The sequence below is a fragment of the Bufo bufo genome, chromosome 3 (assembly GCF_905171765.1).
Source record: "Bufo bufo chromosome 3, aBufBuf1.1, whole genome shotgun sequence".
NCBI classification, from domain to species: domain Eukaryota; kingdom Metazoa; phylum Chordata; class Amphibia; order Anura; family Bufonidae; genus Bufo; species Bufo bufo.
In genome coordinates, this window is record NC_053391.1 from 105144605 (window position 1) to 105166816 (window position 22212).

Consider the following 22212-nt stretch of genomic DNA (forward strand, 5'->3'; position numbering starts at 1 on the left):
TAGCAGACGATTGTCGGAAGGGAACCGTCCTGCCCGGAAATCCCCTCCACAGTATGGGGAGGAGTGATCGCTAATGCCATTGTTCGTCCCCATGCAGAATCATTGTTTGCCTGCAGCAGAGGCTGGGTAGAAGCCACGATCAGCTGTCGGCAAACGATGATTTAGGTGTTTGCACAAACTAGCGTTTTGCTCGTTCATCAGGTAATCGGCGTCACCTTTACTCCGGCAGATCGCCACTAATGAGCGTTTGTACAAATGCTTGTTAGCGATAATCTAGCTGATGCTTAGGAAGTGTAAATGGGCCTTTAAGGGGTTCTGCAGGAATTGATAATGATAACCTATCCTCAGAATAGGTCATCAATATTATTCACTGCATATCCCCTTTAAGTCAGTTTTCCTTTGCATTAGTTTTGATAAATCTCCTCCCTTAACCAGGACCACATGAAGTAAGTGTGTAAACGACATTTTGTCACAAGGCTGTCACATGCATCTGACCTTTTCCTCACTCAAAATGAAAGTCATTGATTACAATTGTAGGAAGACTGGTAATAGGTTTCAGGATTTCTCACTTGCTGCTTGTTCTTCACAGCTGAACGGAAACCTCCTTTGTTTAACATGAATGCAATGAGTGCCTTATACCACATAGCGCAGAATGACTCCCCCACACTTCAGTCTAGTGAATGGTGAGTACTCCACACGCCGACACTGTAACGTTACTTACTCATCCTCTGTATTGTGGACATTCACAGTATTTTCTGTGGTTTTCGCTGAAAAGGGGCATGGTCAAAAATGTCCCCTTGATGTGGGTACATACAAGGCAACAGACGAGAATAATCCTGCATCAATTGCTTAGACGTCACTAGGGATTTATAAGGAGTCTTAAAGGGCATCTGTCAGCAGATCTGTACCTATTACACTGGCTGAGCGGTTACATGTGCGCTTGGCAGCTGAAGGCATCTGTGTTAGTCCCATGTTCATATGTGCTCAAAATTATGTTTAAATATATGCAAATTAGCCTCTAGGAACAACGGGGACGTTGCAGTTACACCTAGAGGCTCTGCTCTCTTTGCAACTGCCACGTCCTCTACACTTTGACTGACAGGACCAGGCAATGAAAACACCTGCTCAAGTCAAAGTGCAGAGGGCACAGTAGTTGCAGAGAGAGCAGAGACTCTAGGTGTAACAGCAAAGCCCCAGTTGCTCCTAGAGGTTCATTTGCATATATAAAACATCATATTTCTCAGCAGTGCGGGCACATATGAACATGGGACCAACACAGATGCCTTCAGCTGCCAAGTGCACGTGTAACAGTGTCATAGGCACAAATCTGCTGACAGATGCCCTTAAACATTGTACAAAGAGGCAGAATAAGAAGGTGAGATGACATAAATACATACATAGTAAGGCCTTATTCACACATCAGTGTTTGATCAATGATTTCCTTCACTGATTGGAGCCAAAACCAGGTGCGGGGCAGAAACACAGAACAGGAGCAAATCTTTCTATTGTACCTTATCTCTATGTAGCCTCCACTCCTGATTTGGCTCACAGTCATTGATGGAAAACACTGTGTGTCAGAGCAGTCAGGGGTACACGACATGTACCATTAATGAAGAGCTCCGAAGTATGCAGCGGTATAGCCACACAGCTACATAAGTTGTCCACTGACCACAAAACGGGGGAGATGTATCACCTCCGTTGCTCCAAAAAAGTGGCTTTAAAAATTCACAAGCTGACTTTTTTTTTTTTTTTTTAAATGTGACTTTTTGGCTTCTGTCTGGTTAATGGGGGGGGGGGGGGGGGGGTGTGCTATGAATACATTTAGTTCAAATGCTGTAAGCTCTACTAGTCCATACACCGAACATGTTCACCTAATCAGAAGTGATCCTGGCTTTAGGTATCCAGTAGTGGTGAAGACCTGGGGTTGTTCATAGAGTATAGAAACCATTCATGGAGACCAGCAGACTGAAGGGCAAATCCTATCTGCCATACACATCAAGGGGGAGGGTGTAGGCAGCCGGTAGGTAACCTTAGGGGGCTATCAACCAGCAGAAAGCCACTGGGATTTGAGGGGAAATTAACCTAGAAGACCATAATAGTAAGGATTATTATATTGGAACAATACTGCACTCTGGGGAGATCAGACTCTTGGATTATTTTTTATTTTTTTGCACAAAGCATTGTCTGATGCAAAATTGCATGACGGTGCTCATACGTTTAAAGTCCAGTGCCAGACGTCTACTTTCTCAAACTTTACGGAGATGTAATATTTGAGGTTTTATTTGCGTACGCTAAAAGTATGAACATTGCCACCAGACACCTAGTGGCAAAAGTTTTTAAACAAAAATGGAATTGGACAAGTCCCATAAAGAAAGTTAAAAATGACAAAAAAAAGTGTATGGACCTTTTAGTTCCTAAGCGCTCACTTCTTTACGGCCACCAGCACAAGTTGCGGATTCTCGTGCGGACAAAACGCAGCGTCATACAGTACAAAACTTGTGTTCACTTTGCTTTTTCATTCCTTGTGGATTTTGAAATTCACCTTTTTCAATGCTATTGTGAGATCTGTGGCAAATGGGCAAAAAAGTAACGCACGCGTTTTTTGGTGCGTATTTAGTGCTGAAATGCCCAGAAATATGCACGGAAATGTATGCAGAATTTCTGCAACACAGCCCGCACCCGTTGGCCGGTAGCCTTAATGTTGTACCGGCACTCTTCAATAAACCTGTGTGCATTGGAGCCTCTGGTCCGGTCCTACCCTCCCCTGTAGACCGCACGGTTCATTTTTGGAATCTGGCAGCATCCAGAACTAAGTAGAACATATGATATCTTCTATGCAACCTCAGTCAAAGAACATGCGTGGCATTTTAGTTTTCTTGGTCCTGAATGTGGTCTCCACCCAGTAACTAATGTCTCCACTGATGGGGGGTGCTGCCAGCAAGCCTGCCCTTTTCCTGGAACTGTCATAGGAATCCCTATATTCTGCCAGGAGAAAATCATCTCACAATGGTATTTCTATAGATATATACACCAAATGCCTGCTGACTTCGGTGCGGCACTACTTATTTCCACACAAGCTATATTATTATTGTTCTAAAAGTATATAGACTACAATAATCTGCAAAGGCCAAATATCAGAACTAAACATTGCTTTGAGGTTATGACATTTGACATGCATGTACTTCATAGTGGCAGAAGTGTATGATGGGTCCTGTCCAAACTACATGCAAAGTATCCCATCACTGCTTTGCCAGTAGATGTGGTGCTGGTCTCCACTCCATACTATCTGAACTGGTGCATCTTGCAGGACTTTGGATAACACAATCTAGGGTGGACTTCACCCACCGTAGATTCTCTGGTCCGCTGCTTGTTTACAAGCTGCATTAGTGTATACAACACGTTACCGCTTCAGCTGATCCCTGTCCTCAGCGGTGACGTACTGTGTATGCCGCTGGACACAAAGAGAAGTATAGGAACCAATACTCAGATATATAGATCAAAACGAATCACAAATCATAACTCCACCAACTAATGTATTTAAATAATCATCAATTTTATTAGGTACTACTGGAGTTACAAAAATCTGGCCTCACATAAATTAAGAACATTTAAAATCCTTCTCAGACTTTGGGTGTATGGTAGATACAATTCATACATATAAAAGTGCAAGTGCAGTAATACATATGGGATAGTAGGAGCAGTGCATACAGAAAGTGCTGTCCTGTCCACGAAGTATAGAGGTCACAGAGTCAGACTTCCGACCCTGGATCTCATGGACATTACAACGCACATTGCCATACATCAATATTATATAGTTGACATAAAACCTAGCATACTGACCCAAGTATCTACCACACCACCATCAGACTGTGCCCCGACGCGCGTTTCACCATCAGCTTTTTCAAGGGGTATTGGTTCCAATAATAGTGATATTGGGTCACTGATATAGTTAGTAAAAAGGGAAATATTTATTGGTTGTTTACAAAGATGAGTATAACTTGCCTCCTTTGCTGGCTGGATTCATTTTTCCATCACATTATACACTTCTCGTTTCCATGGTTACGACCACCATCAGCGGTGTTCGTGCTTGCACGCTATAGAAAAAAGTGCCGCCCTCTCTGATGGCCGGAACCGTGGGCATCAGAGAGGGCGGTGCTTTTTCCTATAGTGTGCAAGCACGACCACCGCTGCTGGATTACGGAGTGGTCGTAACCATGGAAACGAGAAGTGTATAAAGTGATGGAAAAATGAATCCAGTCAGCAAAGGAGGCAATATGGACAATTGCAATGCATTAGTTGGTGCCTTGTATTAACTATCGCTACGTAATAAATGCTTATACGCTGAAGGGACACAGCCCCTTTAAGTGTTGGATAGTTTCTTTACAAGTAATAAAACACATCCATAACTTCTCCAGTTCTTAGGGCAGTATTCTAGTTTTCTTCATCCTTCTCAATGCTCTTAGTGTAAGCTGAGAACACAGGGACTTTCAGATTCCAGTTCAAGCCAAGTTCAAGTATTAAAATCATAATTCAGTGAAAATCAATGGCATCTGTGACGGTGTATTTTCTTATTTCTTCTCCAGGTCTGACTACTTTCGAAACTTTGTAGATTCATGTCTCCAGAAAATCCCTCAAGATCGACCTACATCAGACGAGCTGCTTAAGGTCAGTACTTATCATGACAATCACTCGATGCAACCCCTTATGCTCTTTATTGCAGTATTACAATATAAAAAGCCGGTCATGATTTTTCTACTTATAGTGAAAAGATTGTAATAATGAACCGAAGGACCATTTGTAATCACTATGCTAGCTATTTAGAACTTCTGCTATTTTTTAACCAATCTATGGTAGCAATCTACTGCAAAGGCTCCTCCAGCAGTTCTTATGTGACACAGTAATTCAAGGGGCTCTCTGGACTCATCGATGGCCCATCCTTAGGATAGGTCATCAGTGTTTAATTGTGGGACTTGAATGGTATGAACTGCCCTTGTGGACGTGCTGCTGATTAGTGATGGCCTAGGAGGTCAAACTTTGGTCTATAGCTAAGATAGGTCATCAATGTTTAAAGGTGCCACACACATTATGTGAACCCTGCCGATTCGGGCTTGATCAGCTAGCCATCTAAAGTATATTGAGGGCTTCTTGACTCTTCTGAATGGCAGATGCTGGGAAAAGAAGCATTGGGCACATTGAATTTCAGTGTGCCTGATGCTTTCTTATCGAGGGAGATGGCAAAGAGGCATTTGGCAGTGGCTTATGCTCCAATCCCTATGAGAACACATGTATGCTTGTCGAAGTGAAGTGCGCATAGGTATGGAGGGTTAGCGGTCAGCCAAATGAGTGCTTAGCTGACAGCAGTGGTGTATGGCAACCTTAAAGGGGTTATCCAGGATTTTGATATTGATGGCATATCCTCAGTGGACTTCTGGCACTACAACTAAGGCTACTTTCACACCTGCGTTAGGTGCGGATCCGTCTGGTATCTGCACAGATGGATCTGCACCTATAAATGCAAACGATGGTATCCGTTCAGTACGGATCAGTCTGCATAACTTAGTCAAAAAAAGTCTAAGTCTAAGTGCAAGTCAAACGGATCCGTCCTGACTTTACATTGAAAGTCAATGGGGGACTGATCTGTTTACATTGACACAATATTGGTGCAATTGTAAACGGATCTGTCCCCATTGACTTATATTGTAAGTCAGGACGGATCCGTTTGGCTCCGCCCGGCCAGGCTGCAGGCAGCGTTTTTGTGTCGGCCTCCTGAGCGGAATGGAGGCAGAACGGAGGCAAACTGATGCATTCTGAACGGATCCTTATCCATTCAGAATGCATTGGGGCTAAACTGATCCGTTTGGGGCCGCTTGTGAGAGCCTTGAAACGGATCTCACAGGCGGACCCTGAAACGGCAGTGTGAAAGTAGCCTAAACGGCTTATCGGCCAGGGTATGGGGTGTCAGACCCTACGAAGATTTGATTATGATGACTAATCCCGAGGATAGGCCATCAGTATCAAACTCCTGGACAACCAGCTTACATCCCAGAATGCCTTTAAGATGCGTCATAAGCTCTGGAAAGAGAAAGATCAATAATTTTCAGTTGGATGAGTTTACATTTTAGTGTATTGCTGCATAAATTTCCATTTTGAAGTTATTACTTGGGGGTTTTAATATGCTTATAATATTGCAGCACATGTTTGTCTTGCGTGAGCGACCAGAAACAGTGTTAATTGACCTGATCCAGAGGACAAAGGATGCAGTCAGAGAGCTGGATAACCTACAATACCGTAAAATGAAGAAGCTGCTTTTCCAGGAGGCCCATAATGGCCCTGCTGTGGAAACTCAAGAAGACGAGGAGGTATGATCCTTCCGTGATGGCTTTGAATATGTTACAGTACTAACTGCACAACACCCTTTCACAGTACAGCCACCCCTGGTCACCGTAACTTGTGTAATCCTCAATGATCAGTTGTCATGGCGGGTAGCAGTAGAAATGTAGTATTATATGACGTCCATAGAAACGCATGCGTGACCGTGTTACGTGTCCAATGCAGAGTCCCTCAGAGTTGTACCAGCTCTTCCTAGTGGCTTTCAAATCTGGCTAACCAAAGGGGGTCTCTTTAAAATTGACATCCTGTAATAGGATTGTCTGACATTCCGGACACTGTGCTGTACTCTTTATATACCTTGTTTTATGGGACAATTGGATAGTTACCGCTAGTACGCAAAAATTCTTATATAGTGGTAAATGGGTAAAAATTTGTGGGATATCTGCAGAACTTTTATTGGCGTTAAGGAAACGGCCATGCTCAGCTAACTCCCTCTCTCCGTTCACATGCCCCTCCACCTTTTTGTTAATTCGCCAACTTGATTCAGCCACTAGTTGCCACCTCAACAGGTAGGCTGGATGTCAGAAGACCTCCGTTCTAAATGTGTGAGATCTAGATATACAATTTGTGGCATATCCTGTGAATGTGCCATAAATGTCTAAGATGGGGAATATCCCTTCAAAGGTTATGTAGACCTTTTGGAGCATTTTTTATGATTGCATTTTACTCATTTTGGGCAAAAAATAAATATATATATATATATAAAAAAAATTAATTTTTTTAATGTTCAGCCATTTCTGAGTTTCAAGGTTACAAATCAGTCTGTTTGCAAGCTGTCAGTTTCTGTTTTCTTTGAATCCTTTTAGCCGACGGCTCATGTGTACCTTTTATCTCTGATGTCCTGACCTCAAACACTCATAGCTCCATTCTCAAACTGATAATATGGCTTATATTAGTGTTTGTAAGATCAAGAGATCAGATCTACATATGATCTGTCAGATAATGTGATTAAAAGAAAACAGAAACTGACAGCTTGCAAACAGACTGATTTGTAACCTTGAAACTCAGAAATGGCTGAACATTAAAAAAAAAAAAAAAATTTATATATATATATATATATATATATATATATATATATATATATATAAAATTTTTTTTTTTTTTTTTAATGTTCAGCCATTTCTGAGTTTCAAGGTTACAAATCAGTCTGTTTGCAAGCTGTCAGTTTCTGTTTTCTTTTAATCACATTATCTGACAGATCATATGTAGATCTGATCTCTTGATCTTACAAACACTAATATAAGCCATATTATCAGTTTGAGAATGGAGCTATGAGTGTTTGAGGTCAGGACATCAGAGATAAAAGGTACACATGAGCCGTCGGCTAAAAGGATTCAAAGAAAACAGAAACTGACAGCTTGCAAACAGACCGATTTTTTTTTTTTTATTAATATTATTTTTTTACCCTGTACCTCAGGAAGAGCCTAATGTGTTTAATAAAGACCTATTGAAAAAAATATATATATTTTTAGCCCAAAATGAGTAAAATGCTATCATAAAAAATAATAATAAAAAAATATATATATTTATATATATATATATATATATATATATATATATATATATATATCTCCTGAAGGTTTCCATAGCCTTTAATAAATAGTAAAATAACATATTTACAAGATATGTTTTCAATGTCGAGAACAATAATGCATTTGGAGCAGAATCTTAGATTTTTGATTCAGTATTTTTTCTTTCTTTTCTTGTTAGGAGCAAGAGCATGGAGTTGGCCGAACAGGAACTGTAAACAGCATTGGTAGTAATCAGTCTATCCCAAGCATGTCGATTAGTGCCAGTAGCCAAAGTAGTAGTGTGAATAGTCTTCCAGATGCCTCAGATGACAAGAGTGAACTGGACATGATGGAAGGAGATCACACCGTGATGTCAAACAGCTCTGTCATTCATTTGAAACCGGTAAGCTTTTTGTTTTTTTCACTTCATATGTAGATGTATGGCTTTTTTTCACCATTCATTTTTTTTATGAGAATGTCTTTGCAGAACTGGTCGATCTTTGTTTTTCTCCCCTCTGAATTAGGAGTTTGAAAATTTTTGCCATGTTTTTTTTCTTCATATGAATCACCCAGTTTCAAGTGTACATAAAAATTCCTTGTTTCTTTAGTGCAGGAGTTCTAGGAAACAGTCCCTATTAAAGTTGGGGAAATAGCACATAAAGTGAAAAGATAAAGAAATGTTGCAGCATGCCCTAAATCCCACATGGCTCTTAACCAAATATTGTGAATTAGATTTCTAAAAACTTCCATCCACTGCTATGTCACATCTTGGTCCCGTGCCTTTTCTGCATTAAAAACACATTTGGATTGCTAAGTTGCATATGGACATAACCACCGACATCACAGGGCCTGTAGTGGAGCACACAGTCCCTGCACCTCCATGTTGTGCCTCCACACAGCTAGGAGCAATGATTCCAAGGGAGAGTACCTGTGTAGTAAGGCACCGGATGGAGCATGCTGTGCTTCCACATGAATCCGACATAGGCCCCTATGTTTTTTTTGTTTTTTTTATGGACTTTTCTTTTTTTTTTCTTGATCAGGAGGAAGAAAATTTCCCAGAGGAATCTGAATCTAGAACGCGGCCATCAGAACCACAGTCTCCACCCCAGGTTTCCCGCCACAAATCTCACTATCGGAACAGAGAGCACTTTGCCACCATACGCACAGCCTCGCTGGTAATTTCTCCTCTCTTTTCTGTTTTTCATCTAATTATTTTACTATCTGTATTATTATTGTTTATTACAATGTACTTCTTATGTGGTCAAATTGAAACAAATCCTTGACCTGTGTCTCTTGACAGCAGTTCATGCATTAGTACTGTGGAACTGTGTATAAAGTGAATTTTTGTAAATTGTTCTATTCACACTAGTGTGCCATTGAAGCCTTTAGTGATACTATTTGGCGAACACTATCGTCCTTGCCTGTCGCCTGTCCTTTTTAGAGATCCCTTTTCTGGTGGTTGGTTAGAGAACCTTTCATACAATTAAAAATTTTATTTTTACAGGTGACGAGGCAAATCCAGGAACATGAGCAAGACTCAGAGCTGCGGGAACAGATGTCTGGCTACAAGCGCATGAGGCGGCAACATCAAAAGCAACTGATGGCACTGGAGAACAAGCTGAAGGCGGAGATGGATGAGCACCGGCTAAGGCTTGACAAAGACCTAGAGACTCAGCGCAACAACTTTGCAGCAGAGATGGAAAAACTTATCAAGAAACACCAAGCAGCCATGGATAAGGAGGTGGGTAGTCTACCTTAACATTAGCTGGTCACGTGGACCTCTTCTAATCACCGGAATGAAGAAGCAGTCGTACTTTACTAGTTTCGCTACCACTTCAAGTTATTAGCCAGAATCACATTAGTAGAGACTTCTGCCATATGCTACCAATGTCGGTGAGGAGACGATGGCTACTTCGTGACGGTAGCTTGTTCTGCTAATGCAGTGCAGTTTTGCTTCCTTTTTTTTTTGTCAATGAAGTGGGCATTATCTGGATAAGAAACTAGGCAGATGAGCATGCGTAGCTTTTTCCCTTTAATTAAATATTGATCAACTTTTGATATGTTATAGAGGAGAGAGAAGTGTGAGCACATTGTTCTCTCTCCTCGATGCAGAAGATGGGCTTAGTAGAAGTCTATGGGCACGTTTTGTTTTTGTCTTCTGCAGAGAGGAGAGATTGTGATTCTCGAAACTCGGACCCCCACTGATCATAGCTTTAAATACGTCTCTATGACATATTGAAAGTTTCTTTGTAAACTCAATGACTCTAAGTGTTTGTGAATACTTTTAAAGAAATAAATGAAAAATCTAAGTTCTGTACTGTTAGAAAGCCATGAGTGAATATAACAAATCTTTTGGATAAGTAAACTGCCCTGCTTATGGAAAAGCTGAATATAAGTTTAATGAATTTTATTCAATAGCTGAAGCTGATGGCTAATGAGGAGAAGAAATTCCAGCAACATATCCAGGCGCAACAGAAGAAGGAACTGAATAGCTTTTTGGAGTCACAGAAGAGGGAATACAAATTGCGAAAGGAACAATTGAAAGAGGTACAATATCTGTGTGTGTGTGTGTGTGTGTGTGTATATATATATATATATATGTGTGTGTGTGTGTATATATATATATGTGTGTGTGTGTATATATATATATGTGTGTGTGTGTGTGTATATATATATATATATATATATATATATATATATATATATATATATATATACACTGCTCAAAAAAATAAAGGGAACACTTAAACACAATGTAACTCCAAGTCAATCACACTTCTGTGAAATCAAACTGTCCACTTAGGAAGCAACACTGAGTGACAATCAATTTCGCATGCTGTTGTGCAAATGGGATAGACAACAGGTGGAAATTATAGGCAATTAGCAAGACACCCCCAATAAAGGAGTGGTTCTGCAGGTGGTAACCACAGACCACTTCTCAGTTCCTATGCTTCCTGGCTGATGTTTTGGTCACTTTTGAATGCTGGCGGTGCTTTCACTCTAGTGGTAGCATGAGACGGAGTCTACAACCCACACAAATGGCTCAGGTAGTGCAGCTTATCCAGGATGGTACATCAATGCGAGCTGTGGCAAGAAGGTTTGGTGTGTCTGTCAGCGTAGTGTCCAGAGCATGGAGGCGCTACCAGGAGACAGGCCAGTACATCAGGAGACGTGGAGGAGGCCGTAGGAGGGCAACAACCCAGCAGCAGGACCGCTACCTCCACCTTTGTGCAAGGAGGAACAGGAGGAGCACTGCCAGAGCCCTGCAAAATGACCTCCAGCAGGCCACAAATGTGCATGTGTCCGCTCAAACGGTCATAAACAGACTCCATGAGGGTGATATGAGGGCCCGACGTCCACAGGTGGGGGTTGTGCTTACAGCCCAACACCGTGCAGGACGTTTGGCATTTGCCAGAGAACACCAAGATTGGCAAATTCGCCACTGGCGCCCTGTGCTCTTCACAAATGAAAGCAGGTTCACACTGAGCAGATGTGACAGAGTCTGGAGATGCCGTGGAGAACGTTCTGCTGCCTGCAACATCCTCCAGCATGACCGGTTTGGCATTGGGTCAGTAATGGTGTGGGGTGGCATTTCTTTGGAGGGCCGCACAGCCCTCCATGTGCTCGCCAGAGGTAGCTTGACTGCCATTAGGTACCGAGATGAGATCCTCAGACCCCTTGTGAGACCATATGCTGGTGCGGTTGGCCCTGGGTTCCTCCTAATGCAAGACCTCATGTGGCTGGAGTGTGTCAGCAGTTCCTGCAAGACGAAGGCATTGATGCTATGGACTGGACCGCCCGTTCCCCAGACCTGAATCCAATTGAGCACATCTGGGACATCATGTCTCGCTCTATCCACCAACGTCACGTTGCACCACAGACTGTCCAGGAGTTGGCAGCTGCTTTAGTCTAGGTCTGGGAGGAGATCCCTCAGGAGACCGTCCGCCACCTCATCAGGAGCATGCACAGGCTTTGTAGGGAGGTCATACAGGCACGTGGAGGCCACACACACTACTGAGCCTTATTTTGACTTGTTTTACGGACATTACATCAAAGTTGGATCAGCCTGTAGTGTGTTTTTCCACTTTAATTTTGAGTGTGACTCCAAATCCAGACCTCCATAGGTTGAAAATTTTGATTTCCATTTTTTAATTTTTGTGTAATTTTGTTGTCAGCACATTCAACTATGTAAAGAACAAAGTTTATAGAAGAATATTTAATTAATTCAGATCTAGGATGTGTTATTTTATATACACTCACCTAAAGAATTATTAGGAACACCTGTTCTATTTCTCGTTAATGCAATTATCTAGTCAACCAATCACATGGCAGTTGCTTCAATGCATTTAGGGGTGTGGTCCTGGTCAAGACAATCTCCTGAACTCCAAACTGAATGTCAGAATGGGAAAGAAAGGTGATTTAAGCAATTTTGAGCGTGGCATGGTTGTTGGTGCCAGACGGGCCGGTCTGAGTATTTCACAATCTGCTCAGTTACTGGGATTTTCACGCACAACCATTTCTAGGGTTTACAAAGAATGGTGTGAAAAGGGAAAAACATCCAGTATGCGGCAGTCCTGTGGGCAAAAATGCCTTGTGGATGCTAGAGGTCAGAGGAGAATGGGCCGACTGATTCAAGCTGATAGAAGAGCAACGTTGACTGAAATAACCACTCGTTACAACCGAGGTATGCAGCAAAGCATTTGTGAAGCCACAACACGCACAACCTTGAGGCGGATGGGCTACAACAGCAGAAGACCCCACCGGGTACCACTCATCTCCACTACAAATAGGAAAAAGAGGCTACAATTTGCACGAGCTCACCAAAATTGGACTGTTGAAGACTGGAAAAATGTTGCCTGGTCTGATGAGTCTCGATTTCTGTTGAGACATTCAAATGGTAGCGTCCGAATTTGGCGTAAACAATGAGAACATGTATCCATCCTCTGATGGCTACTTCCAGCAGGATAATGCACCATGTCACAAAGCTCGAATCATTCCAAATTGGTTTCTTGAACATGACAATGAGTTCACTGTCACCACAGTCACCAGATCTCAACCCAATAGAGCATCTTTGGGATGTGGTGGAACGGGAGCTTCGTGCCCTGGATGTGCATCCCTCAAATCTCCATCAACTGCAAGATGCTATCCTATCAATATGGGCCAACATTTCTAAAGAATGCTATCAGCACCTTGTTGAATCAATGCCACGTAGAATTAAGGCAGTTCTGAAGGCAAAAGGGGGTCCAACACCTTATTAGTATGGTGTTCCTAATAATTCTTTAGGTGAGTGTATATATCCCATTTGCTGTCTGGAGCCTCCAGTGCAGAAGTGCACAGGGCCATGACTTGTCAGAAGACTGTAGGAGTAAATCTTGTAAGTTCTGTAATCAAACAGTTGCACCCATGACGCAGTGTTCATGGTTTCCTGCATTGTCTAAGGATTTGCTTCAGAATCTATTGGCGTAGATGAGCAAAAGTTAAGAGGCACATGCCTCTTAAGAATTTTGGCAGGTCTGTGTGCCAGAATCTTAGGTACATGAGCTAGGAGCTGATTTCAGGTGTTGGCTGCACTGGAAAACTGCCATAAGTCATCTTAAGTGTCTACATAAGCCACACTCATGCCCTGCTCGCTTTAGATAGAAGCGCCAAGCATGGTGTAATAGCTTGCACAAAATATGTAACTTTTTGGCACTACTATTGTGGAGCCAGGATTTTGTAAATCTCTCCCCCTTTTTGTTTTCACTGTTCAAGAGATTATATATGAATTTTTGATCTGTTTTCCCCAATAGGAATTAAATGAAAACCAGAGTACTCCAAAGAAAGAGAAACAAGAGTGGCTGTCAAAGCAGAAGGAGAATTTTCAGCATTACCAGGCTGAAGAAGAAGCCAATCTCCTGCGCCGTCAAAGGCAATACCTAGAGCTGGAGTGCCGCAGATTCAAGAGGCGGATGCTACTCAGTAGACATAACCTTGAGCAGGATTTGGTCCGAGAGGTATGTTGTCGTCTTTACTGCACAATGTGAGTTTTTATACACTAATTTGTTGTCACAAAGAAGGGTTCCCCCAGGCAGTAATGGTTATAAAAGAACCTATAGTAGCCTATTTTATTCATATCCACTTACAGTGCCGCTACTCCGATCCTCCCCGTCACTGCAGCTGTCACATCATCTTTTTGGCTGCAGCAATGACATGCCGGAATACTCCGGACACTGCTGCAGCCAGTCACATGAATATATATTCATACTTGTATAGATACATGTGCTGTAATATCCTGTTGTGTTTGTTTCCCTGTGGTATGAATGAGAGAATACTAAACGTTTATACAGTTGTCCTCAGCTCAGAAATAACTTTAACTCAAACTTGTAATATCAATGAAAAGCTCTCAACTTAAAGGATAACTGTCACATTTAGACCCTAATTTCAATTTTCATATATGTAGTTACTAATAACATGATTATTCCAGAATCAGTTACTATTAGACTGACTTACCCCATATTTAATAAGATTCAGCCCTTAGCAACCAGTCTGCATAAAACTGCAATTTCACTATTCAGTTAAGATGGCCGCCACTGCCCTCACCCTGAGGCTAATCCTGCCTGCCCTCACTGCCCACAATGCATTGAGCTCCTCACATGCACTAGCCAGTAACAATAGCCTCCTAAAAGTGTCAGTAACCAGAGCCCTCCCCCCTAAAGGGTTAATCTCCTGCAGCACAAAGGGGTCCTCTTACCACATGTTGCTTTCATTTATACACTGAGCAGACGGCAGATCTCCCTTCCCTGTTGTGCGCTGCTCCAACTCTGCATTCTCCAGCTCTGCTGAGTGAGGGAGCGTCTGCCAAGCGCAGGGACAGGGAGAAGTGCACACAGCCCAGGCACTGTTATCAGCTGCTAGGGAAGACCTGGCTTTAATCATTTACTTAGTCCCTGGCTTCTGCTCCGTCCTTCAACAGATAGACGGACCATGCCTAGCAACCCTATTTTAAGCACAGGTAAAAGTAGGCAGTACAGGGAACAAAAATGTGGAATTAAGGGGTAATTGAATACACAGTGAAAAGTTGAAATAGGGCCACCAAGGTGATATTAATCACCACAATCCAATACAAAAAAATAAATAAATGACAGTTATCCTTTAAAAGGGATATTCACATTTCAGACAATTATAGCGTATCTACAGATGCGGGTCCCTCCTGTAGCACTTAACCCTTTGGGGTCTCCCAACTCGTCCGTCCCATTCCATTTACATGTTTCATTTACTTATACAAAGTCTTTTATTTGACAGGAGCTAAATAAGAGACAGACACAAAAGGATCTGGAACACGCTATGCTCCTAAGGCAGCATGAGTCGATGCAAGAATTAGAGTTTCGCCATCTAAATACTATACAGAGAATGAGATGTGAGCTCATAAAGCTGCAGCACCAAACAGAGCTCACAAACCAGCTGGAGTACAATAAGCGAAGAGAGCGAGAGTTAAGACGCAAACATGTGATGGAGGTCCGACAGCAACCCAAGAGCCTCAAGGTACTGACGGACTTGTAATTTATAAATCCTGTAACACTGTGCTTTTTAATTAATTTAGTTTACTCACTTGCATAGCGCTGACACATTTCGGAAAATTGCTATGTTCTTTGGTACGCCACCCCCACCCCTTTTTTGGGCAAACCTGCGAAGGGAATCATACTCGCCTGCTTTCCGGCGCTGGCTCCCTGCTTTTTCTCTCCCTATCTGCTCTGTTGCACTCCCAGGATGTAAACTTCTGTTTTGACCTGCTCCCCTTGCGTCATGTCAGTTGGTCACGTGACGAAAAGGAGCAGGTCAACACTGCGGCCAGCAATTGGCTGCAGCAGCATCAAAACAGAATATTACATCCTGAGAGCACAGCCGAGCAACCGAGTCCAGGGAGAGAAGAAGCAAGGGAGCCAGCGGTGGGAATCGGGTAAGTATTCTTCTCTTCACAGGTCTGCCTGAGAAGGGGGTGTACCTAAGGTGCACAACCCCTTTAAGTACCAAACTAGGCTGTATCTTTAATAGGTCAAGGTGTACCTCCCAGGGCACCAGATGGCGACCAAAATTGTTGCCAATGCGACTTAGAATTATCAAATGGCGACTAGACTTTTTAGTCTTGTCGCCATTTGCGAGTAGACCCGCCGCCGCAGCTCTGCAGTTGAATACAGCGGCGGGCACAGGAGCTGATAGTTCTCTGCCCCGCGCCGATGTTCTCAGCAGCGCAGTGGAGAAGGAGTCTCTCCTTCTCCCCTGTGCTGCCGCCGCCAATCAGAAGAGAGGCAGGAGGAGGAGGGGAGGGGCTGAAGGGTTAACTGCCGCTGATCGCAGCTCCCTGTCATAGAGGTCAGGTGCCGGCTATTTGATTCCGGCACCCGCCTCCTGTATTTGTATTAACAGGTCAGTTATCTTCATTGGTGGCGCAGTGCGCCCCCTCAACACCCCAGTATAATAAACATTGGTGGTGCAGTGCCAATGAGAGTTAAAAAAAAATTAACTCACCTCCTCCAATTGATCGCGTAGCTGCCGGTCTCCTGTTCTTTCTTCAGGACCTGTCAAAAAACCTGTGGTGACGTCACTGAGCTCATCACCTGGTCCATTACCATGGTAATGGATCATGTGATGTACCATGTGATAAGCACAGTGATGTCACCACATGTCCTTTGACGGGTCCTGAAGAAAGAACAGGAGACCGGATCAATTGGAGGAGGGGAGTTCATTTTTTTTTTTAACCCTCAATTGACCTTCTACTAAGCATTCTGTATTAAAGAATGCTATTATTTTCCCTTATAACCATGAATAGACTTTCATCTTAGCAACCATGCGTGAAAATTGCACCGTATCCGCACTTGCTTGCAGATGCTTGCGATTTTCACGCAGCCCCATTAACTTCTATGGGACCTGCGTTGCGTGAAAAACGCACAACATAGAGCATGCTGCGATTTTCACACAACGCATAAGTGATGCGTGAAAATCACTGCTCATGTGCACAGCCCCATAAAAGTGAATGGGTCCAGATTCAGTGCGGGTGCAATGCGTTCACCTCACGCATTGCACCCGCGCGGAAAACTCGCCTGTGTGCGGCAGTCTGATCCGGCAAGCAGTTCCGTCGTCGGAACTGCCTGCCGGATCCGCCGATCTGGATGTGACTGAAAGCATTTGTGAGACTCATTCGGGTGCGGATCCATCTCACAAATGCATTGCAAGAACGAATCCATCTCTCCGCTTGTCATGCGGACAGACGGATCCGTCTTGTATCTTTTTACACATTTTTACAAACAGGACTGATCCGGTATTACGATATTTTGAATGCTGGATCTGGCACTAAAACATTCCAATGGGGAAAAATGCGGGATCCGGCATTCAGGCATGTCTTCAGGTATTTTTTCGCCTGAGATAAAACCGTAGCATGCTACGGTTTTATCTTTTGCCTGATCAGTCAAAACGACTGAACTGAAGACTGAACGGATTGCTCTCCATTCAGAATGCATGAGGATATAACTGATCAGTTCTTTTCCGGTATAGAGCCCCTGTGACGGAACTCTATGCCGGAAATAAAAAAACGCTAGTGTGAAAGTACCCTTAAAATATTAAGTTTAAATCCCCCCTTTCCCATTTTTACATATAAAATATATAAACAATAAATAAATAAACATATTACATAGCGCTGCGTCCGAAAAGTTCAAACTATTAAGATATTAAAAAACATCTCCTATGCGGTGAGCGCCGTAACAGAAATAAATAAATAAAAACCATGCGATTCGCCATTTTTTAGTCACCTTGTCATCCCAAAAAATAGGATAGGACTGCTCTATTATGGGCCGAACGTTTCATAAAATGCGAAATGCACGCAGCTTTTTTTGCTTTTTTTTTTTGCGTGGTATTGAGTATCGCAATACTTTTTTATGGTGACGAAAGCAAATCAAAATTTTGGTATTGAAGCAACCCTACGCCGATCTGATCGGCGTAGCGTTGTCACGATACCAAAATTTTGATTCGGTTTCGATTTAGCGACTAAAAATTTAATTTGGCTCCTAAATTTTTCAGTTCAGGAGCCAATGGCTACTAGGTATTTTTATTTTTTTTGTCTGGAGCACTGCCTCCAATCATATAGAGAAAACATTTAGGTATTTTTTATTTATTTTTTTGTTACTGAAGTAGTAGTATATTAACAGATAACGGTGGCCAGTTTCATACAGATACATACCCTCTCCTTATGTGACGAACAGTTCTGTGGGTGAATATCATCCATATGACATCACATCCAGTTGTCACATTTTAATACACTCAAACACATATATATTTTATCAAGCAGTTGTAAAGTTCACTCTTATACAATGTAACCTTATACTAGTAAAGAATGGATGTAGTAGTTTGTGATTTAGTATTCCACGATTGTGTCGGTTGTTTGTGATTTCTGTTTTACATATCCATTTTCTATCACTTCATCAGTCTAAAGAGCTCCAGATCAAGAAGCAGTTCCAGGATACTTGTAAGATTCAGACGAGGCAGTATAAAGCTTTGCGAAATCACCTTTTGGAGACCACACCAAAGAACGAACACAAAGCTGTTCTCAAGCGGCTGAAAGAAGAGCAGACCCGTAAACTGGCAATATTAGCGGAGCAGTATGACCATAGCATTAATGAGATGTTATCTACACAAGCAGTAAGTTCGTAGATTCCATAAAGAGTGAAAGCAGTCCTTAAAATGTATCTGCCAGGGTGAGAGGCCGTCTGAAGGACTAAGGGTGCAACTTGCCACGTGGCCAAGCCCATGCCCGTTTGCGGCAGCCAGTCTTTATTGGCTAACGCGTGTGGGCATGGCCAACCACACAGTCTGCCCCTTCCCTAAAGGACTGACCGACTTAGTGGCATCTTCTCTTTAGCACCCTGATTTTAAAGCGAGTCTGTCACCACAATCTTGGACTATTTATCTGCAGTAATACATGAGTGGTACTGTAGATCGATATTGTATTTTCCTACTGCCCCCTGTTTCTTCGCTGTCAGGGATTAAAGCGGCACTGAAATACATTGTCTGTACTGCTGTGCATGCGCACAAGAGTCCTCTCCAGCACAACAGTTCAGACTGTGTTTTTCAACGCAACGTAGAGTGCTGACAGCAGGAGAACGGGGAGCACTAGGAAAATGAAAAATGGCAATCTAGTCTCCTTATCTGCAGTACTACTCATCATGTAGTACTGCAGATAATAGTCCAGAATCATTGTGACAAATTCCCTTTAAGGAGAGCCACTGACAGTCAGAACTGCTGTCTACACGTCCATTTTCAGGAGTGAAAAACAGGCTGTTTGAAAGGGATTTCCAAGGATTTAAACATGGTTTCCCTTTCAAATTCTTCCTTGGGCAGTGTCAAGCCCAACAGTACAGAAAACTGCAGCCAGCCCAGTCACTTAAATTGGCCCACAATGCAGTTTCCTGTACAGCTTGGGTGGCCCGGGGCTGCTCTGCAGGGGAAACCAATAAAGATTACACAGCACTACACCAGGGACGCATCCCCTTAAGTTTCAGGATTCATCAAGGTCACAGAGGCTGAACACCCAACAGTCATGAAGTGATTGCATATCTTAGTGGTATGCCATCATTGTTTTAGTTAGAAAAAAATTCCCCTTTTTAAAGGCACCCCTGAAATGGGTGTTTTAAAAAGTTTCCACCATGCGTATTTCCTTATTGCACGCCTGACTACGCCTTTTGTGGTAGCAGCAGTTTACTTTGCACTATTTTGCCTTAGTTGTTTCTAGTTATGGCTTCACTACGCTTCTCTATATTAAGTTGGTACTGGTGGATATTTTATCGTCAGACTAAAATCCTGCCCCAGTTGGAATAACAACTGAAACTGCAATGCCAGTGGTTTTCCTTTACGTATGCCACGGAGATGGGAGAAAATAATTTGCCGTTTCTTGCAGCTGCGCCTAGATGAGGCTCAGGAAGCAGAGTGCCAGGTTTTGAAGATGCAGCTGCAGCAAGAACTGGAGCTGCTGAATGCCTATCAGAGTAAAATTAAGATGCAGGCGGACGCGCAACATGATCGTGAATTACGTGAACTGGAACAAAGGGTTTCCCTCCGTAGAGCCCTTCTTGAGCAGAAAGTAAGTGATGTAAAGTAACCTTGTTTACAGTGAGGAAGCTGGATTTAACCTGGATATGAAATTTAAAGATATTTATGGAATAGCTAGAGGTGTCAAAGATGCAGGTCCTCGAACCTGTTTGTGAATGGAGAGAGTCCTGAATGGGAGTGGGTTGGGGGACCCCTGTTCAGGAGATGGGTGATAATGCTTTTAATTTAAATTTGCGGTTTTACTTTCAGACTCTGTTCACACCACTGTAATGGCTTCTCTTTATAATGCGAAGGCTTGAGACCGACCTCAATCCTGTTTTTCATACCAGCTAATCCTGGTTATTCTTTCCTTCAATAATAGCTGAAAGCCCAATAGAACCACTTAATGCAAGTGTGGTCCAGCCCACTATTTTGTAGGTGCTGTCCAATATTAAACCCCTTTATTGGTGTTACTTCTGCTGCTACCGCCTAAAGCTGCATCGCAAATTACACTTTTATCAACATTTTATTCATGTTAACAGTTTGTGTCCTTTAACGGCACACCACAAGATTAGAAATGAATGATAAAAGTACCATCTGTCAGTCTGCAGGATTTCCTTCATGTTCCTAAAAGAGTCCGACCACAGCAGGGAGGAAGCTCCTGCTGCAGCCAGTTGTCTTACAGACAGAAGAGTACTTGATATAATTGTAATATGACAGCCGTATAATTTATATTGACTTTTCTTGCCTTTCTCCCAGTACTTACAGATTGCTTAAAGTAGCACTCCCACAAATAATAGATTGCTTAAAGTAGCACTCCCACAAATAATAGTATTCTCTGACCTGTTCGAAAAGTGCATGATGTAATCTGTACTGACTGTGATCTTCCCACCAGTGACTGTATTTGTGAGTTATAACCTCCCTTCTGATCTTCAGCTGTGTCATGTGACCAACTCGCAGACACAGGACAGGAAGTCAGTTACTTCTCTATTCATTCTTATGATACGGACATTGAGGCTCCCATAGGAATACATACAGAAACCGTCTGATTGCTGGTCACATGACACAGCTGTGAAGCAGAAGGGAGGGGGTAGCTCACAAATACTGACACAATAAGATTACATTCACTACAGATTACATTATGTACCATTCTAACAGGATCTTCTTTCAGGTGTCTTTGTGTCATGTTATTTCTCATAGAAAACTTCAAGTAATATTTGCTTTTATTTTAGATTGAAGAGGAAATGCTGGCTCTTCAGAATGAGAGAACAGAGCGAATACGGAGTCTTTTGGAACGCCAAGCTCGGGAAATTGAAGCTTTTGACTCTGAAAGCATGAGGCTAGGGTTTAGCAACATGATACTTTCTAATCTCTCCCCCGAGGCGTTCAGCCACAGCTACCCGGGAGCTTCTGGCTGGTCCCACAATCCCACTGGAGGCCCTGGACCTCATTGGGGACACCCCATGGGAGGCCCACCTCAAGCTTGGGGACACCCAATGCATGGTGGGCCCCAACCATGGGGTCATCCTTCAGGGTCTGTACAAGGTGTCTCTCGTGGCAGTACAATGGGGGTCCGCAACAGCCCCCAGGCTCTGAGGCGGACAGCTTCTGGGGGACGGACAGAGCAGGGAATGAGCAGGAGCACAAGTGTTACTTCACAGATATCCAATGGTTCACACATGTCTTATACATAACTGCAAGAAAAACTTAACGGCCATTCCTTTTGATCATTCAACACAAACTGCCTACAGATGTCCTCACAGCAGCTTTCTCAATGGTACTGAGCAGCTGCCAAAATAAGGCTTCCTACACATGCTGTATTTTAATCCGTTTTTACAGGGTTACTTGTATGTGTGTAATCTGCAGGATGATTGCATTGGCTGCTGGGTTTGTTTGTTTTTTGTTTTGTTTTTTTTAATTCAGGGAATTGTTTGAAGAAAAAGAAAAGTAAAGCATGTGGGTGGTGGCCGAGAGTGGACATAGTGGGTGGTGGCCGAGAGTGGACATAGTTTTCAGAGAGCTACTTTACCTTTCACGGACTACACAGATTCTCTTCTGAAAAGTATGTCGGCACTTTGAGTTGTCGGACTATCTTCCGACTGTCGATTTTTATTATTTTATTTTTTCCCCCCCATCGCTACACTCCAGTGGGGCATTGTCATTTCTCACTCTTCAGAGAGAAGTAAATCTTCCTTTGTCTGAGGGAGTCATCCTATCTGGCAAAAAGAGTACAAGGAGCATCTCCGTTACCACTTCT

General features: G+C 42.8%; 1 protein-coding gene across 1 annotated transcript in view; it reads left to right on the forward strand.

The window, feature by feature from the left end:
* TAOK1 (TAO kinase 1) overlaps positions 1-21752 on the forward strand; it is a 92743-nt gene extending 70991 nt beyond the window's left edge. The window contains exons 10-21 of the mRNA XM_040423440.1: positions 590-683; positions 4584-4665; positions 6192-6359; positions 8101-8304; positions 8942-9076; positions 9406-9642; positions 10320-10448; positions 13691-13894; positions 15183-15422; positions 18357-18569; positions 19825-20007; positions 21188-21752. Of these exons, the coding sequence (XP_040279374.1) occupies positions 590-683; positions 4584-4665; positions 6192-6359; positions 8101-8304; positions 8942-9076; positions 9406-9642; positions 10320-10448; positions 13691-13894; positions 15183-15422; positions 18357-18569; positions 19825-20007; positions 21188-21649 (2351 nt within the window). The 3' untranslated portion in view covers positions 21650-21752. The remainder of the gene's footprint in view (positions 1-589; positions 684-4583; positions 4666-6191; positions 6360-8100; positions 8305-8941; positions 9077-9405; positions 9643-10319; positions 10449-13690; positions 13895-15182; positions 15423-18356; positions 18570-19824; positions 20008-21187) is intronic.
* The last annotated feature ends 460 nt before the right edge of the window (positions 21753-22212 follow it).